We start from the raw sequence: 21,344 nt of genomic DNA on the forward strand, positions 1-21,344 counted from the left end.
CAACTAACCCAAGAGGATGCTGCAACCTATTATTGTGCCGCCTGGGATCGCACAGTACTAGAAAGCCATAGACAACCCATACAAAAACCCACTCTGCATTCTGAGCCAAAGCCTTTCAAGAGTATGAAGCCAGACACATCCCTTCTCCTTCCTCTCAACTTGGAACCAACAGCACAAACTCCTGACTGGTTTCTGCAATGTGACAGGAAGAGCAATAGCACAGAACTGCAGTTTTGAACTACATTTTGTTACAAATCATCACAACACCTTTTAGAGCAGGTGAAAGTTGTTTTGACAGATAGTTTATTCCCCCCCAAAAATGCAATTTCATTTTGACCAAAACTATTTGCAAATTTGGGTTGAATTTACCAATAGTGTCGCTGAAAAAAATGATTTTTTTAATGTTGAAATTTCATTTCAACATTTTCAAAATGAAACATTTTGACTTTTCATTTCGAAACATTTTGTTTTGAAATTTAGTCAGATTTATTTTGAAAAACACCAAAAAGGTAAAACCCTCCCCAAAATAAAACATAATGAAACACAAAGAAACAGAAAATGCTTTGGTGAGAACAAAATATTTCAGTTTTTCATGTTGGGGAGAAATATCAAACTAGGTTTTATTTTGTGTTGAGCCAAAACAAATTTTGGAGAGGATTTTTCAGACACTTACCCACATGCTTAACTTTAAGCATCTGGATAGTCTACAGAGCAGACTGTCACCTATGGCAGCAAAATATTGTGTCCTTATAACTGTTTGTGCAAATGAGTGTTGGCTGGTAGAATGGCATAGTTGTTTATAAAAGCCCTAGACTAAGGCTAAGATCTGAGGGCACTACATCAGCTCCAATGCACCTGCGCCGCCAGAGTGTGTCTGGTGAACATGCTCTGTGCCGAAGGGAGAGAGCTCTCCTCTGGGCATAATTACTCCCCTCTGAGAGAGGCGAAAGCGATGTCGGCGGTAGAGCATCTCCTGCTGACATAGTGCTGGTGTAGACAACATTTAGGTTGCTGTAACTTGCGTCGCTCAGAGGGGTGGCTTTTTCACACCCTGAGCAATGTAGGTTAGATCGACTTAAGCGGTAGTGTAGACCTGACCCCACACTTGACAATTGTGATAAATGAAGCGGGGGAGAGGGTAGCCCCTGTTTATGAACACCCTCCCAGACAATTAACTGTAAAATCCCTGTTGGTGATATGAAATATACGCTTGCCTCTTCCTGGTATTATGATAGACCATATATTATTTTTGCATAAGACCCCTACCTCACGCAGTGACTCACTAGTTATTCACTATTTCTCTTTATCCTCCACATCCATGATGTGGCCCCAAGCCTTATTTAACGCAGACCATCCAACCATGGGCATTTCTATGGTGCGGTCACTGTACTATCTGGGTACTTAACAAACATTAATGAATTTCTTTTCACAACAGCCCTGTGAGATTAAATGGTGTTAGTAACCCCATTTTACTATGGGGTAACTGAGGCACAGAAGGATTATGGCCAAAATTGTCATAAGTGTCCACTAATTTTGGGTGCTCAACCTGAGACATCTACTGCCTGATTTTCCATTGTACTTCACATATTTGTAGCACTTGATATGTTCAAAGCACTGCTCCGACCAACTTCAGTTGCAGTCATGAGCGCTCAGAGCTTCTGCGAATCAGGTCCCAGGAGGCCACCCAGAAAAGGAGACGCACATAATGTGTGTCCAGCTGTGAATATTGTAGTTTAAGTGACTTGCCCAGCATCACACAGGAACTCTGAGGCACAGGCAGGGATAGAATCCAATTATCCCTGTTGACACCCAACTGCCTTTATCATGAGACCAGCCTTCCCTTTCCTGCAAGCCCCTCCCACATCCACCAGACACCTTCCAAATTCTGCAGCAAATGAGTCCAGGGTCCTACATACAACAGCCTCCTTCAGTACACAGCCCTGATTCAACCCCAGAGCACAAACCACCCTGTGCACAAAATGAAACAGGAGTCCTGCAGAAGAAAAAGTGTGTGATCATGAAATTAAAGACTGTATCGTAATACATATACATAAGGGGACCAAATTAAGGTTGCCTGGGCAACATTAAGTCTGGCATTTGCTAACTTCTGAGTGCTTGATTTTGCAACCATAATTGTCTATTAAAGTAGTCTTTTTTTATACTGTGTCCTAATTTAAAAAACAGAAACAAAACTAGAGGTTCCATTCATAGACCTCTGTCACTTCTACTAACAGAGTAACTGGTATCACTACTAGGCTGTTATCCTCAGTGTGGATCAGGCACTAAAGAGGGATGATATACACATTTCACATGTATTTGCTGAAAGTAGAGAAATACTGAAACTCAGGATTCCTGGGTTTAATTTTAGGAACTACAAGGTGGGATTCTCTAGTGGTTAGAGACCCTTCTGTTTCATCCCCCGCACCCAACCATCTAAGTTACCACAGTATCTGAGTGCCTCACAATCTCTAATGCATTTATCCTCTCAACACAGCTGAAAGATAAGGAAGTATTATTTTCCGCATTTTACAGATGGGGAACTCAAGTACATAGAAAGCCTGTGGCAGAAGACGGAATTAAATCCAGGTCTCCCAAGTCCAAGGCTAGCACTAAGCCTTAGACCATGCCTCCTCCCCAGCACTGACTCTGTCCCCTCTCCCTTCTTCACCTCTCTCTTCTGCTCCTATCACCCCCATCCTCCATCTTCTGCTCGCTTCCTTTTTAATCCATTCGTCCCCCCGTATCCATGCCTATATGCACCCAAATTTTGCCCCTTCCCCCCCATTCCTATTCACCACCTGTTACTTCTAGTCCCTTTCCTCCTCTGCTGTCCCCACCTAACCACTCTTTCCTGTCTTCCAAAGCTTCCCCCCACGCACACCCCCACTTTTGGCAACCATCCCCCCTCCCAAACTGCTTCTGCTGAGTAGAGCTGCCAGACTCAAACAAGTTACTACTGACATGTGCAAAGTGAGATTTTTTCAAAGGCTCATAACTTTGGCCAAAATTTGGGCATTTTTCCCACAGGATTAGTAAACACATCCCTGACACAAAGGCCATCCTCTTCACAAATTTCAAGTCCCTGCTGCAAATATGGGAATCCTAGAGATTCTCAAAGAAACAGTAGTAAAAATGATTAAATATCCGAAAAACTAGGTATTTTCCTGAAATCTAGTTCTCACAAAAGGCTGGATCACAGTTGCTAAAACTTTTTTTTTTTTTAATCTTCTCATTCATTTCCTTACACTTGCTAAATTATCTTCCAAGTGGGTTTCCTCAGATCTCTGTTCTGTTTTAAAGTGTCTGTGTATGCAGAGGAAAATATTTTTTTCCCTCCCCATCAGCCATGTAAAAAGATAGCAGTAAATGGGTAATACAGAATCCAGTAGACGGCACCAATAGCACACAACTGAACTGACAATGGCGGGTGTGCAGCCCAGTGACTATGTGTACACCTGAGAGAAGACGCAGACTCAGATTTGTAATGGAGGGAGCGTGCTCCTGCCCAGCCAGCATGGACATCGGTGCTGGCCCACGTGAGCCACTGAGCACAGATTCAGGCACCTCTAGCAGCAATGAAGCGTGCTCATAACCACATTACATGCTCTCCTCATATGCCTGTGCCCAGGGGCATGCACAAGTGGGAGCAAGAAGGGGCAAGCAGGGGCACAGCCCCCCCCCCCCAGTAGTCATCTAAAAAAATACATTTCTGCTCTAGCTCCAGCCCCAGCCCTGGCTGCTACTCCAGCCCTGGTGACTGACCACTGTTCACTGCCCCAGCCCTGGCCATGCACTGCTCCAGCCCCCGCCCTGGACCCTGACCCAGCCCCTGCTCCTGTCCCCGACCCCCGGACACTGTTCCAACGTGCCCATCCAAAAGGTCAAATTTAAATTCCTGTGCATGCCCCTGCTTCCTCTGCCTGTAAAACAAACCAAAAACAAAGCCCCTGACAGATGGCAATCAGATGGGATTCTATGCAAACAGCTACACAAGTTTTACCCTACTTGCCTTCACTTCTGCTTTAGAATGTGTGGCTGCATTATCGGGAGGACACAATCCTTGATTTGCAAACATTTTTACCCCTCCAGTTGGTTTATGAAAACAGATGAGACTTCAGCCCCCTCCCCTCCCCCATCCTGGGATTTTAGCTTCTGACCACCTGACTACATACACAGTTTGACTCTTCTGAAAACTTAGCCCCACACATCTGCAGCCAGGAGAGCTATCATTGGATACGGCTTAAACAACCCATTTCCTCTCCCCAGCTGCACCTCTCTCCCTGCCTCTCCATCTCAAGGGTTATTTCATAGTCGTCTGTTTCAAGTTCAACCCAGCCAGTGAGAATGTTACTGCTGCAGGTTCTTATTGTGACTTTGACATGGTCTTGTAAGTCATTTTTCCATTCTGTTCTTTCCCACATGTACACATTCCTTCAGCTACCAGACACGTTCCAAATTCCTTCGGCTTCAGGTTTATAGTATCATTTCTCCTTTTTTCTTTCTAGATGGATATTCGCAAATAACTCTGCTACAAACTCCATTGTCTGTCACCAGAACGGTATCTAAAAGTGCACGTATGAGCTGTAAAACTTCTGGTTTTAATTTTAACAGTGCTTATATACACTGGTATCGACAGAGCCCTGGGGCAGCTCCAAAGAGGATTCTGTATATTGGATCAGGATCAGTTAGTATGGATGAAGGCTTTGATAGCAAAAAGTTTGAAGCTAGAAATGATGTTTCTGGGTCCACCTCTAATCTCAGAGTACACCAACTAACCGAAGAGGATGCTGCTACCTATTATTGTGCCGTCTGGGATCGCACAGTACTAGAAAGCCATAGACAACCCATACAAAAACCCACTCTGCATTCTGAGCCACAGCCTTTCAAGAGTATGAAGCCAGACACATTTAATAAAAATGACTTTATTGAGGTGGATGAAGTGATAAGAGAGAGACACTGGCAGGGCTTGGATTTCAAGGTGTGTGGTATAGACAAACATTTTAATTAAAGGTGGCACACTTTAATTATAGATGTCTGCAAGTTAAGCTTGCCTGAATCTTCGCATTAAAAGACACTCTTTTCAGTTGCTTTTATCTTTACCAAACTTAAACTGTTCTGACTCAAACTTTCCATGCCAGTTTTCTGCTTAAGGCTGATTTAAAAAAAAAAAAAGTTTTAGCAACTGTGATCCAGCCTATGCGAATGTATAACTATGGTTGCACATTTAAAATAGAAATAGTCAGCAAGAGGAGAAGGAAAGAAGATCATCCTTCTATTCACTGTTCCTGGGGCCTAGAAGTGGGGAGACTTTGGCCAGTCCTTACAACCTAACCCAGATTCCACAGGTAGTCTGTAGTCTTTCATGGCTATTTTATATTGTTATTTATCACTCATCCCTGCAGTGACTGAGTGGTGACACATTAAGGCGATCCCAGTTGCTATGAGCCAGGGTTACCCAAGTTGCTACAAAAGAATGACATTAAACAGCTTCCCTTCCTCATGGTTGTTGAGCGACAAATCCTTCTTAGCCACTGACTAGAAGAGTAGCCTGTGGATGCCTCTCGACAGCATATGCCCATATACAGGAATAAGTTTCCAATCCTATTTCCTTAGGGTAAAGATGAGGAAGGGTCATTCCGGTTGCTCAAATGCTTTTCAGCATCTAGTCAGAGCAGTTTGAAATGGTGCTTTTGTGAATGAGGCAAACTGGATCACATTAAAGTTCCTGCAGATATCAGGTTACATTTTCAAAAGTACTTAAAATGAATCAGGAGTCCAACAATCATGAAATTTAATGGGATTGGATTCCTAATTTGTTTAGGTGCTTTTGAATTTTTTACCTGTTATTTGCTCTTTTTTTGTTGATGATAAACTAGCTCACCCATTCTAGCTCCACACAGATAAATGTCAGGAGCTAGAATGCTAGATGGCATTGCCAAAGATTTCTATATCTCAGTTCAAAAGGGAGACCAGGCTGCATGAAACACAGTCCACTCTGACTTTACCTTTTCTTTTGTCACTTATTGAGATCAGCAACCTAGCCTACAGAGTCTTCATAGGATTTGGGGAACTTACTTCTTCCTAGAGAATAAATTCTTCTTGAGAGACTGCATCATCCATTCTTCCTGACCTCTGTTGCTCTTTCAGTCTTAGGAAGGTGTGTGCCTGCATTTTGGGAGAAGAAGGATGGTCTTATGGTTAACGTACAAGATAAGGCCTCAGGAGATCTGGATTTGATGCCTGGCTCTTTCACACTTCTTGTGTGACCAAGTCACTTAACCTCCCTGGGTTTCAGTTTCCCCTGCTGTGAATAATACCTACCTCACATAGGCATTGAAGCTTAATGCATCACAGTTCATTGAAATTCTTGGATGGAAAGTGCTACAAGAGTGCAAGCTATTATGTGTGATGACTACAATATGGCTAAACTCTGTTTTGCTTCTCCCTATCGGCAAGACCAATCATATTATAACAACTAGAACGTACAATTGCGAGTTGGTAGATTTGCCTGGTAGAGGGGCAACAATGGACTTATGTTGTGAAACCTGCCGCTGTTGTGCTAATATCAGTACAACCCGGCCAATGACAGCACAGCAGCAGTGCTAGTGCCGACATTTTTATGCTGGTGTCACTTAACCCTGCTCAGAGCACGTCTGAAGACCTGGTGACAAAATGGCAGTGAACACCATCGTTCTCACTACACCAGTTCTCCCAGTGCTGACCTGTGAAGATTCACCAGCACTACTGTGAAGGGTTCATGTTTAGCTATTCCACCTGGAAGCAGGCAGGGCACACCCTGACTGTTTTGTAGAAGCAATGCACACATTGCTCTATCCAAGGACAAGGGCTAGATATGAACCATGAGAACTTGATTGTTGGGACAGCGACTGTGGGAAGCTTTCTTAGCCTGGGCTCAAGGCCTGAGAACCAGGATTGTAGTAGATAAAGGATGGTAAATAAGTATATTAATCAACATCATACATTCCTTTGTGTATCTTTTTGCGGTAGCAGTGTGTAATGCTTAGGGGGGAGAAATATAATAAAAGGAGAAGGTGGAAGGCGGGGGGCAGAACAGCCCATCTCAGCTGACCAGCCTGCTTGCTTGCATAAAGCTGTGTTCTGTCTCATCATTGAACTGCCACAACTGGCGCCCAAACGTGGGGCCCTCAGCACTCACCTCGCCCGGCAAGGGTTTCAGACGCGTCACTCATCCGCTTCGTGGATCCCGGTGAGTATTTTTCATTGTGGTAAGTACGGGAAGCTCCCTCTCTGCTTTGCAAGTGCAACACCGCAATGAGCTGCAGTATTTGCTGCGTAAGGCTCAGCATGACTGCCCTGCTCGAGCACTTACTCTCCTGCTACAGGAGGTGCGTGCCCAGTGCCCGTGGTACCCTGAAGCCGGAAGCCTTAAGCTAGCGGACTGGGAGCGATTGGGCCAGACATTGCACGAAGAGCCTTGGGCACCCGTGCAGGCTTTACATGCCTGGCACCTCTGTCACGACACAATACTGCGTGTCACCTCGGATAGGCCCTCTCTCACGAGGCTGGTGATCTCGCCACGCCTGTCGGCTCCTGTAGCCATCCCCGTTGCAGCTCTCCCCCCTTCTACCGATGCAACCCAGCGTGTCGCTTCGGAAAGACCCTCTCCCGTACCCACAGCCCCCCCTCTCCCTGCTTTGCCCCCAGTGTCTTCATTACCACCGCCTCCCTTGCCTTCCCCACCGGAGCCGGTGTGTGATCACCCTCCGTCCGTGGGGCCCCATGCTCCGGGGGCCCCCGGAGGGTCATCTGTATCTGCTCAGAAGCTTTCGCTGGTGCAACAAATGGTTCACGCAGCGAAAGCTCGATCAGATCTTACAGAGGAGGAGCTGGCTGATCTGGTCTCAGTTTGCCCGGTGACCTGGCAGAATGATGACCAGGGCAACCCCGTGGGCACCTGGACCACTTTGCCATACTCGGTGGTTAGAGAGGTAAAGAAAGCAATTCGTGAGTTTGGCCTGACTAGCACCTTTGTGCGTGGTCTCACTGAAGGGATAGGTACTGGGTACTCCCTAATCCCTGAGGATTGGAAAACGCTGCTGCACATGATGTTATCACCCAGTCAGTATGTTATTTGGATTAGTGAGTATAGGCAGATGACAGAACGCCAGGCTCAGGTACATAGAGAGCACGGTATCATTTATGAGCATTTGGCAGGGGAGGGCCCGTTTGCTACTATTGAGATGCAGTCTCAACTCCCTCAGGCCTTCTTCCCCATTATTTCCACCTGTGCCCAGCATGCTTTCAAGAAGGTCCCAGATTCAGGCAAGCCTACCAAAAGCTTTGTCAGTATCCGTCAGGGTGCCTCAGAGTCCTTTTTGGATTTTACCAACAGATTGCATGAGGCTATCCTCCGACAGGTGGATAACACTGAGGCAGCTCACGAGCTCCTGTTAAAATTGGCAGTTGAAAATGCAAACGAGGATTGCCGCCGTGCTCTCCAGGCAGCGCAAGCCTCTGGTATTTTAGAGCTCTCAGACATGCTGCGGGCATGCCAGAACATCGGCACACAAGCCCATAAGGCTGGAGTTCTGGCTGCCGCCCTGAGAAAAACCGGGAAGGAGGGGAAGCGTTGTTACCGCTGTGGTAAGGAGGGTCATTTTCAGCGGGAGTGCCGCTCATCTAAGGCACCAGCCCGACCCTCAAAGAAGTGCCCCAAGTGTGGGAAAGGTTATCACTGGGCTAATCAGTGTCGTAGCGGGTCGGGAAACCGCGCGATGGGTCCCCCCCGAACCCAGGGCCAAACGGGGGTGTTTCCCACTCAGACAACCGCTCCTCTGCCTTAAAATCCGTAGACTCTATGAGGGCGGTGACTGCTGGAAGTGCAGGGCTTGATTTGATCATGCAGGAGGACACTGACTTTCGGCTGCCAGGGGAGGTCTGTGCCATACCTACACAGGTGACGGGACCTCTCCCTGCCGGCTTTGTAGGTCTTGTTCTCCCTCGCTCACATGCTGGGAAACAGGGCTTTTTTGTCATTCCAGGGGTCATTGATGCTGATTACACTGGCATTATTAAGGTTCAGGTGTGGACTCATCTTCCACAGTCGCTCCCGCGTGGACGGTCAATTGCACAATTGATTTTAGTCCCCTATCAGGTGCCAGCTGCCGAGGATCGAACTCGGGGCGGAGGCGGCTTTGGATCGACGTTGTCTCACTCGCCGTCTCACAGCGCGTCTTCTCCACTTGTTGCTCTGACAATGTCAGTCCGCCCCTCGAAACCTCAGTTAACACTTCTCTTAAATGATGTTCCTTTTACAGGGCTGGTGGACACTGGAGCTGACGTTACGGTGATTCGTGATCTGGAGTGGCCGGTTAGTTGGCCTACGGTTCCTTCTAAAGAATTGTGGGGGATTGGGGGTAGCAAACCCGGGCGCCACAGTTTGTCTTGGGTCACAGTCTCTAAACCGGGAGGCCGTGTCCTTGCTACTATCCGCCCTTTTGTACTCCCTGTCCACCTCAATATTTGGGGCCGTGATTTACTTACAAAGTTAGACACCACCCTCGATATTAACATCTGATGGCCCAAAACCCTCCCTCACCCACCGTGCCCTCCGCATTACCCTTGGTATGGCAATCCTTAGAGCCCATATGGATTGACCAGTGGCCCCTCCCTCTAGAAAAGCTAAAAGCACTTCATTCACTTGTGCAGCAGCATTTGCAAGCACAGCGATTGGAGAGCTCCACTAGTCCCTGGAACACCCCGGTGTTCGTTATTAAGAAAAAATCGGGTGCTTGGCGGCTGTTACATGATTTAAGGGAAATAAATAAATGCATCCAACCTATGGGCCCCTTGCAATTTCACTTACCAAATCCCAATTTAATTCCTCAAACCGATCAACTTTGTGTGTTAGATTTAAAAGATTGTTTTTTCACCATCCCCCTTTGCCTACAAGATCGCGAAAAATTTGCATTTACGGTGCCACAATATAATAATCAGCAACCCTCTCAAAGGTATCAGTGGAAGGTCTTGCCCCAGGGAATGCAAAATAGTCCAACCTTGTGTCAGCTTTTTGTGGATCGGGCCCTTGCCCCTTTCCATGCCGGTACCCTTCGCTAAAGGTCTACCATTACATGGATGACATTTTGCTTAGTGGTCCCCGGGTCACGGCACAACAGCTTGAATCTTTATCTCAGATTCTTGGCCAAAATGGCCTGTTAGTGGCACCAGAAAAAATCCAACGCTCTTATCCCTACCACTACCTCGGATATAAGGTTTTACAAACCTATGCTGCTCCGGTTCGTCCAGAATTAATTCTACCTCAACCCCTAACCCTTGTTAAATTACAACAGATTTTGGGTCATTTAAATTGGATTCGGCCCTACTTTCGTCTCCCCACTTCAATGCTGCAGCCGTTGTTTGAGCTCCTGCGTGGAGCCCGGGCACCGGGTGCAGTTATTGCCATCACTGAAAAGCATACTGCCTGCATTCGACAAATCAATGCAGCATTGAGTCAGCAGTTTGTGGACAGACTCCCAGAGGTCCGTCCCTTACGGTTGGTTCTTCTTGCCACCCCTCATACGCCAACTGCGGCTCTGTTTGTACCCCGTACAGACACAGCCGTCTCTATTATAGAATGGCTATACCTTTCATCCACCTCTCCTCGAAATATTTATCCGTATTTAGATGCCCTATCTGATCTTGTTCGTAAAGCCCGCCACCGTGCAGTGCAACTCACTGGCACTGATTTAGTTGCCATTGTGCTCCCCTTGTCCCGTACTGAATTTGACTCTTTGTGCCACACCTCCTTGGCCTGGCAGGTTGCTCTTTGTGATTATGTGGGAGAGATTTCTTACAATCCTCCAAAAGATCCTCGGTTGGTCATTACCCAAAAGGTGCCCCTAGTTGTTCATCGTCTTAGCCGCTCTCAACCCATTGTTTCCACTGTCACTCTTTTTACTGATGGCTCTCCCCACCGAGGTGTAGTCACTTATCAGTTGGGTGACCCCCCTCATTGGCATTCTCGTTTTACACTGCCTCAGCATTCTGCACAGCGTTCAGAATTGGCTGCTGTTATTTTGGCCTTTCAACTTTTTGCTGATTGTCCCTTTAATTTAATTGTGGATACCCATTATGTTTATCAGGTAATTGATCATTTACCCCTTGCCCTCATTACCCCTCAGGTTGATGCAGACCTCCTTCGCCTGTTTTTGTCTTTGCAGCATCTTATTGCCACTCGTCATTTCCCTTACTTTGTTGCTCATATTCGCAGTCATACCCCTCTGCCTGGGCCACTCACTGAGGGCAATGCATGCGCCGATCGCGCGTTGCGTGGTCAGGTAAATTCCCTTTTTTCTGACCCCATTGAAAGCCATGCCTTTTTTCATCAGTCTGCCTCTGTTTTGGCCCTGCAGTTTCACATTCCTGCTGATCATGCACGTTCCATTGTTCGTTCCTGCCCCCACTGTGCTGCTGCTGCTCCTACTTTTTCTTATGCCGTTAACCCCAGAGGTACCGCAGCAAATCAGCTGTGGCAAATGGATGTTACTCATGTGCCACAATTCCGCCCCTATTCGTTTTTACATGTTTCCGTTGATACTTATTTGGGCTTCCTTTGGGCAACCCCACAATGTGGGGAAGCCACTAACAAAGTTATTCACCATTTGCTGGCTTGCTTTTCTGTTATGGGTCGCCCCTGCCAAATTAAAACAGATAATGCCCCAGCCTACTGCTCTGCAGCCCTCTCCACCTTTTGTGCCCGCTGGGACGTCCGTCTTAAACACGGAATCCCTTATAATTCCACGGGCCAAGCCATTGTTGAACGTGCCAATCGCACACTCAAAACCTTGCTAGATAAACAATTAAAACAAGGGGATCTGCGTCTCCGAACCTTAGGAGACATTCAACAACAAATGCATATCCTCTTGTTTACTTTAAATAATTTAACACTGAATGCAGATCAGCAGACCCCTGCGGATCGGCATTTTCACAAATCTGAGGTACTGGAAAGACCGCGTGTCTTTTACCGTCAGCTGCCCGATCCACAGTGGCTGGGCCCAGTACCTCTAATCACTTGAGGTCGGGGATATGCTGCTGTGTCTCTCCCTGAAGGACCATTGTGGGTTCCAGCTCAGTGTGTGCGACCAGCACTTAAACAACATGGCATGGCACCAGGGGCTGTCGAATCCCATACCAGAGTTTCAGCTGACTTTGGAGGAGACCGCGTTGCCCCCCGAGTCGACAACGACGGGACAGAAACGGAGGAGGCGTAGTGTCCCAAACTGGCCCATGACATGGGGAGCAGTAAAAGCATTGGTCGCCGCGGCCCAACAAAGACTGGCAGCAGATCAACAGCCAGAGACTCCTGAGACTTTGTTTGTGGCGATTCTCGCCCAAATCACTGCTAATTCTGTGATGATTGTGTGCCTTTTGTGCCCGCTATTTCCTGTAGGGGTTGGCTCGGAAGCGCTTCCCCCATTACGAGCCCGAATGACATATAACATATGGGAAAGATTGGCTTCAATAGCAAATGTTACCCACTTTTGTCTATCTAATTCTGTAGCAGCTGGAGATTTGTTAGGTACATGCCTTATTCCAGTATGTCATCACCCTGAGGAGATGGAGAATAAGACACTGTTCTCTGCTTATGCGAATCTTTCTTCCCAGTACTCTAGCATGGCTAATTGGGGCCCGGCCAACTATACTCTGCCTCGCACGGCTATATCCCTCCACACACCGTACCCAGCCGGGGCTCACAATGTCACCTGCGCGCGTGTAGTTAACTGCACTAGTACAAAGGTGCCCTTGGGCTGTCGAAAAATTTCTCAACCCCTTTTAAATTGTTCCCATGCTGTTAATGTTTCATACAATTATGGCCATATCATCCTACCATCAGGATGGTTTTTTACTTGCGGTTCACGCACCTTTAATTATATTCCTGCAAATTTAAGTGATGGCACCCTTTGCTGTCTTAGTAGAATGACACTTATATTGCCTTTTGCTGGTCAAAAACATAGTAAAAGAAGTGTACCCCTTTCAGATGATTGTATTGCAGATGTTGAGCTTTTTAGTCGTGCTGAGTATACTGCCTTAGCGGCCTCTATTGTTGGGGTCCCCACGCTTGCTATGTATTCAGCCAGAACTTTAAATAACCTGGCATGCTTTGCAGCAAAGGCAATTAATACAACATCCCAGGCTATTGCCTTACTTAACACAGAACAACACGAATTAAGGGATGCAATTTTGGATAACAGAGCAGCCATTGATTTTCTGCTCCTGAAACACCATCTAGGCTGCTCCACGTTTCAGCACGTGTTGCTTTAATTTAACTGATAATAGTCGCTCCATAGAAACTAGACTGGCTGAATTGGCCAGTCTTACAACACACATACGCCAAGATCTGGGGTTTGAGGGTTTTTGGAATTGGCTTACAGGTTGGCTGCCCTCTCTAGAATGGCTGCGACAGCTTTTTGGTTATGCTGTGTTTGTAATCATTGGGCTTATTTTTTGCTGCTGCTGTGTACAATGTATTCCTTCCTTGTTAAGACTTTATGAAATTTCGCCCTGGAAAGCTCCCCAAGTTATGTCCTTGTCTGTCTGGGAGTTAAATAGCATGACAAAACAAATTGACGGCTACCATGAGATGGCCGAATATCATTAAATAAAAAACGGGGGGATGAAGGGTTCATGTTTAGCTATTCCACCTGGAAGCAGGCAGGGCACACCCTGACTGTTTTGTAGAAGCAATGCACACATTGCTCTATCCAAGGACAAGGGCTAGATATGAACCATGAGAACTTGATTGTTGGGACAGCGACTGTGGGAAGCTTTCTTAGCCTGGGCTCAAGGCCTGAGAACCAGGACTGTAGTAGATAAAGGATGGTAAATAAGTATATTAATCAACGTCATACATTCCTTTGTGTGTCTTTTTGCGGTAGCAGTGTGTAATGCTTAGGGGGGAGAAATATAATAAAAGGAGAAGGTGGAAGGTGGGGGGGCAGAACAGCCCATCTCAGCTGACCAGCCTGCTTGCTTGCATAAAGCTGTGTTCTGTCTCATCATTGAACTGCCACACTACTGCAATGCTGGGAGAGATCCCAAAAAAGTCTTGGGTAGACAACCCCTTTGACACAACCACCTGTACATTTTTGAGGGCCCTCTCTATATGTGTTCCTTTTCAATTTTTCATACACAGTCAGTGATTTCCCAGAATTATTCTTCAGGGGAATGGGGGAGGGTGCCTGTGAGTCACAGAAAGAGAGAGAGAGAGACAACAAATATTCTCGTTCGTTGCCTTACACTTGCTAAATCATCTTCCAGGTGGGTTTCCTCAGATCTCTGTTCTGTTTTAAAGTGTCTGTGTATGCAGAGGAAAATATTTTTTCCCTCCGCAGCAGCCATGTAAAAAGATACCAGTAAATAGGTAATACAGAATTCAGAATAACATACAGTTGGATAGCAAAATATATATCTAGGATATAGGTTCCCAGCAGCAGTTCATGGAACGCTTTGTGCTGGTCTGTAGAGGGCTGGCAGATCACATAATGCTGGTTCCTCCTCATTACCATCTATCGAATTTCAGTAATACACCTAAGAATGAAATTCTCTCCAGGTATCATTTTTCCATGTAAGCAGTTGCTACAGAGATGTGATGTGATTGCAATGGGAGAAGTAGGAGGTGGTCAATGCTATTGGGAAAGGGAGAGGAGTTGTAGTCCAAGAGACAATCTCTCTTTTCATCTGTGGACCACACAATGAAAACGTTTGAGAACCGCCTGATCCAAGGGTTATTTAAACCATTATCAAACAGAAGCTGTCATCTAGTTTCCATTTTAAGGAATGAGGATTCATTTAAGGAATGAGGATTCATTTGCAAGAACATGCAAATAGAATCACTGTGGAGAGAATTTATGTATCAGCTTTATGATGTCACAAAAATGTGAAATTATTAAAACTCTCCAAGCAGTCAAGAAACCAGGAATACTTCATTAGAATTATTTTCCCAGATGCCTGGTTATTTGACCAAGGACACAGCAGCATAAGTAAAGAACCACAGCTTCTTGTAAAACAAAAAGTCAACGTGATACTTCAAGTGGGATCAAGTACTTTGGCACAGGAACCAAACTAGTTGTTTCTGGTAAGAATTTTTATTCTTGATTGTTTTTCTTTTGGTAAATAGAATCAAAGGACAAAAAAAAATTGTACCGAATAAATTAATATAAGACAAGGAATTTGCACATAAGCCATGTCTTGCTCTTGATCAGAATGTGGAACTCCCAAGGACACCAATGGATTGACTGAGGGGAGTATTTGATCATAATGAGTAAATTGAATACAAGAGTAAATGTCTGGAATAGTTACTTAATAGCCGTTAAGAATCGGGAAGGAGGGAAATGGAGAGTTTTAAATTTAAAATATTGGGCAAGTTCATCTCTCGTGCAACTCCATTGAAAGAGTCCAAATGCCAGCAAGTGTATAATTCACAGCACAGGTTTCAGTTTAGCAGCTGTGAGATTATTAAAAAGTTTGTTATTGTTAGGACAATATCAGTGTTTGATGACTAAAGAAGGAAAATTGTCTGAGATGAAACAGTGTTCAGGCTCTCAGTAAGTGGTTTTATGAAAGTAATTTTCCCTCTTATGTATAAAAAGTAAAGTGAAGCACAGAGGTAGTGATTTTCCGCAGGTCACACAGGGAGAGCCAGAAACAAAGAACAAATCTCCTCAGTTCCATTCTGCTGCTTTAACCATAAGACTATCCTTCCTACCCAGGCACATTGGAGATCATAGGACTAAATACTGCTCATCCACTGAAATTAATGGAATTGCATGGTGACCACAAATTCACCCCAATCAATTTGCCATGGAGTGATGTATGTCAAGGAGTAGAAAACATTTTTGGTAGAAAAAGGCACAGGAATTCACAAAGTGCAAAAACTCAGTTTAATACTCACATAACATCCTGGCCTATAGCAAGTCTTGTTAAGATTGTGCACTTTGTATTTAAAATATGAACGTCAGAATCCGAATTCAGTGAAATTCATACCTTGGTGATTCATTAGTTTTTGTAAAAAATTTCAGTGATGTGAGTATGGAATAAAGAACTTTGGCTCTGGCACCAAACTGTTTGTTTCAAGTAAGTTTCTCAAGATGTTTTCAAAGCATAAATTTACTCTGGGCATTTACTATTCTTGTTATCCAGGACAAAATCAAGCTATTCATAAATATACTGAAGTCAAAGGCAAAAATTCCAATTGACTTCACTGGGGTCAGGATTTCACCCATACTAGTCTCTCTAAATCAGAAAGAACCAGTTACACTTCACTGAGAACAATGTAAAATGTTTGGAGATCTTGTTTAGCATTGTAAGACTGTGAGATGATTATGCAAAACTGTTCAGAAGTAGAACTAAGCCTATTGTTAGCAGTAAATGTGAAAAGTAGAATTTATGTTCTTTATATAATATAGTATATTTAGCACCCAGTCCTATGAGGTTTTGAGGTACTTCAAAGTTCATTAATTCAAATGGGAGTTGAGGACATTCAGCACTTGCAGAATGTGGCCCTTAGATAGCATTAAGGAGTACATTTATAGTAACAATACCTTTATGCAATTGTGTTTTCTTTCCTAATAAAGACTCCAGTTCAGTAAGGCACTTAAGCATGTTTCTATTCCTATTCAGCAAAGAATTTGAGTATGTGTTTAACTTTATGGCCAAAATGCAGTAAAATCTTCTTGATTCCATACAGTAATGGGGAATAAAGAGCTTTGCTTATTTTTTACATAAAGACCAGGTACGTGATAGAGGGAGACAGATATTTTAAAAGATATTTTCAATTGTTCAAATGTTTTAGTCATGTTTGGATTTAAGGAGGTTGAGAGTATTCTGTGTCTTTAAGCATATTCTTCTCTCTCGATCCTGCTAAATCATCCTTGCTGAGTGCCTAATCCCTGTGTTGTACAAATATTGTTGAAGAGAAAAAGGTTTCTGTTGGTAATATTCCTGATTACACCACATGGCAGGAATTAGCCAGAAATTTCCCCATGAATATACCCATTTTAAAGGCTATATTCTACCCTCAATCTATTGTTATCATTGGGAGATGCATTGTGGAATGATGGTAGTGTACAGGCTTAATTTTATAAACTCAGCCAGTGCACCACAAACTAAAATGTAATTTGTTCCTTTCCACAAAATATTCAACACCCTTAATCTAAGCCATTTTATCAATGGCATTTATGTGCCCAATGCCCATTGAAATTCAATGATAGTTAGACATCAAAATGCCTTTTGTGCCTTTGTCAGTCTCCCCCACAGTTTTCACATTACTTTACGGGTACTCTCCTTATTTACTATTTTATTGTAATTTCTGAAAGTAATTTATATAGCAAATCTGATTTATTTTAAAGCAACACCTACTTGTTCATCAACAAAAAGATACCCGCTCTGTATAGATTTTTGCAAAGGATTTGCTCACTGTGATACTTAGTACTACCAGTGGTATTCTCATCAAAGTATTTGGCTCCGGTACCAAGCTCATTGTAACAGGTAAGTTATGTGGTAATTACGGTAATGCAAAGATAAAGAGGCTTATTGTGATCATAGAAAAGCTTTTTATCACAATTAAGGTCAACAATTGTAAGCTAGATCTTGTGAAGTACAGAGCACTTACAGTGAGGTGCTGAACACCATCCATTCCTGTAGACTTCAGTGCAAGTTAGGGTTGTTAGCACCTCATAGGATCTGATCCCAAATACATCAACTTTTCAACCCCAGAGCAAACCTGCAATTTTTACTGATAGACGTAAAGTAGATTTTTTTCAAGTTAATGAATATTTCTAAAGATCAACTGTTTAATGACATTTTTCAGAGGATGTGCCACCATAAGCATGCAGGTCCTTGGCACAGTTGCAAAAATTTGTCTTAGCTTTGATATTACTCTAATTCTTTAACTAAAATTCATAAAGATGCATACAATTAAACTGTGAAATAAGTAACAATGTCATACTTCTCAGTTAAAACAAAAGAAGCAATCTCTGAAGTAGTCAGTATCTTCATAGCTGAATTCTTTCAGCTATATCAGTTTTCAGAGTAACAGCCGTGTTATTCTGTATTCGCAAAAAGAAAAGGATTACTTGTGGCACCTTAGCGACTAACCAATTTATTTGAGCATAAGCTTTCGTGAGCTACAGCTCACTTCATCGGATGCATACTGTGGAAAGTATAGAAGATCTTTTTATACACTCAAAGCATGAAAAAATAGGTGTTTACCACTACAAAAGGTTTTCTCTCCCCCCACCCCACTCTCCTGCTGGTAATAGCTTATCTAAAGTGATCACTCTCCTTACAATGTGTATGATAATCAAGTTGGGCCATTTCCAGCACAAATCCAGGTTTTCTCCCCACCCCCCCGCCCAAACACACAAACCCAATCTCCTGTTGGTAATAGCTTATCTAAAGTGACCACTCTCCTTACAATGTGTATGATAATCAAGGTGGGCCATTTCCAGCACAAATCCAGGGTTTAACAAGAACATCTGGGTGGGGGGGCGGGTTAGGAAAAAACAAGGGGAAATAGGTTACCTTGCATAATGACTTAGCCACTCCCAGTCTCTATTCAAGCCTAAGTTAATTGTATCCAATTTGCAAATGAATTCCAATTCAATAGTCTCTCGCTGGAGTCTGGTTTTGAAGTTTTTTTGTTGTAATATCGCAACTTTCATGTCTGTAATCGCGTGACCAGAGAGATTGAAGTGTTCTCCGACTGGTTTATGAATGTTATAATTCTTGACATCTTATTTGTGTCCATTTATTCTTTTACGTAGTGACTGTCCAGTTTGACCAATGTACATGGCAGAGGGGCATTGCTGGCACATGATGGCATAGATCACATTGGTGGATGTGCAGGTGAACGAGCCTCTGATAGTGTGGCTGATGTTATTAGGCCCTGTTATGGTGTCCCCTGAATAGATATGTGGGCACACTTGGCAACGGGCTTTGTTGCAAGGATAGGTTCCTGGGTTAGTGGTTCTGTTGTGTGGTATGTGGTTGCTGGTGAGTATTTGCTTCAGGTTGGGGGGCTGTCTGTAGGAAAGGACTGGCCTGTCTCCCAAGATTTGTGAGAGCGTTGGGTCATCCTTCAGGATAGGTTGTAGATCCTTAATAATGCGTTGGAGGGGTTTTAGTTGGGGGCTGAAGGTGACGGCTAGTGGCGTTCTGTTATTTTCTTTGTTAGGCCTGTCCTGTAGTAGGTGACTTCTGGGAACTCTTCTGGCTCTATCAATCTGTTTCTTCACTTCTGCAGGTGGGAATTGTAGTTGTAAGAATGCTTGATAGAGATCTTGTAGGTGTTTGTCTCTGTCTGAGGGGCTGGAGAAAATGCGGTTGTATCGCAGAGCTTGGCTGTAGACAATGGATCGTGTGGTGTGGTCAGGGTGAAAGCTGGAGGCATGTAGGTTAGGAGTAGCAGTCAGTAGGTTTCCGGTATAGGGTGATGTTTATGTGACCATCATTTATTAGCACTGTAGTGTCCAGGAAGTGGATTTCTTGTGTGGACTGGACCAGGCTGATGTTGATGGTGGGATGGAAATCGTTGAAATCATGGTGGAATCCCTCAAGAGCTTCTTTTCCATGGGTCCAGATGATGAAGATGTCATCAATATAGCGCAAGTAGAGTAGGGGCGTTAGGAGACAAGAGCTGAGGAAGCATTATTCTAAGTCAGCCATAAAAATGTTGGCATGCTGTGGGGCCATGCGGGTACCCATAGCAGTGCCGCTGATTTGAAAGTATACATTGTCCCCACAGCAGGAGAGTGGGGTGGGGAGAGAGAAAACCTTTTGTAGTGGTAAACACCCATTTTTTCATGCTTTGTGTGTATAAAAAGATCTTCTATACTTTCCACAGTATGCATCCGATGAAGTGAGCTGTAGCTCACGAAAGCTTATGCTCAAATAAATTGGTTAGTCTCTAAGGTGCCACAAGTACTCCTTTTCTTTTAGCTATATCAGTGTAAGTGAAATAATTCAGCCCGAGAGATTGTTGTCTTGTGTGAAGTACCTTGGCATTGGAGGCAAACAAGTGGTTGCATGTATTCCTAATAGTGTTTAACAATATATACTTAGGGCCTGAGTCTTCTTTGCCCTGCTCTTGTTATCATAATTAATTCTAAACATATCAGATCAGGATCAGTGTGTTGCTGTAAGTGAATATTCTGTGGTATTAACAACATAGTTACAATTTACTCAGCATTACAGTTTACAATTGACAAGTTTCCTGTACTCTTTGCATATGCAAGACTCCCATAGATTTACCAGATATTTTGACTGTGTAAAGAATGGAGAAGCAAGTCTATGATATGTGTAGGCTATTTATTACAGCATGAAGACCCTGAGATTGCTCACTTGATTTATTAAGTATTAAAACTAAAGGATACAATAAAATGTTTTAGTAATAAAATATCTTCTCAAAGAGAAATATCAAATATTGGATAAGTAAGTTTCTCCTAAAAAAAACAACAACACACCTAAGATCATGGAGAAATTCAGATCTTGTAAGAAGTACTTCCATGCTGGAAACCATTAGAAATTAAGATCTGATCTTCCCAGAAATCTGTCTTATCCTGAGCCCATTGAAGCCAAGAGAAAGAATCCCATAGACCTGAATGGGTTTTAGTTCTGGACTAAAGTGAAGCCACACGTTTAAAACTGATTTTGCTCATGTATCAACATATCCATTTCTGCACACACACACTTGCTGATTATTTATGTACACAATTCAGAATTTATTTTGGATAGACACTCATTCCATCTTGCATTCCATGTACATATACAATAATCCCCAATCTGGACATGTGCTTGCAAAAGTCAGCATGTAAATGTGACTCCAATTTTTAAAAAAAACAGGCTCTTAACAGCTAAGAGAAATGCCAGATATAATCATTATTTTTTGCAAATCACAACATCACTGGGCAGGAAGCTCTGCAAAAGTCTCTTAAATACATACGAGACTTGAGTGAGTAAATCATTTGGTAAACCTACTGTAATGTAAACATACTGTTCAGCCCAATCCTGCATTCCTGGCTGTTTTCAGTGCATATGGAATGCAAGATTGAGCCCCAAATGTTGAACCAATTAGTGCTGGAGCATGAGGATCTGAATTTTAAAGAATAGAAAAATCAATCCTCTTTATTTGGTGACAATCTCCAAAATGAGGGAAAGTTCTTTAATGAAGGGATTTTTCTTGGTTAGGATTTCTTCCATCTCAGCTGTCTTTATTTGCTTCAAAACTCAAAATATTTTAAATACATTTTGACACAAGCCCAGTTACAGGGTTATTGTTTGGTTCCGTTCCAAATAGTTTCAGAAAA

At 43.7% G+C, this 21,344-nt stretch overlaps 1 protein-coding gene across 1 annotated transcript in view; it reads left to right on the top strand.

The window, feature by feature from the left end:
• The window catches only part of LOC140906149 (uncharacterized), an 83,755-nt gene that overhangs the window by 5,389 nt on the left and 57,022 nt on the right, over positions 1-21,344 (top strand). The window contains exon 3 of the mRNA XM_078851326.1: positions 4,612-4,978. Coding sequence (XP_078707452.1) covers positions 4,612-4,978 — 367 coding nt within the window. The remainder of the gene's footprint in view (positions 1-4,611; positions 4,979-21,344) is intronic.

The sequence above is a fragment of the Lepidochelys kempii genome, chromosome 2 (genome assembly GCF_965140285.1).
Source record: "Lepidochelys kempii isolate rLepKem1 chromosome 2, rLepKem1.hap1, whole genome shotgun sequence".
Taxonomy (NCBI): domain Eukaryota; kingdom Metazoa; phylum Chordata; order Testudines; family Cheloniidae; genus Lepidochelys; species Lepidochelys kempii.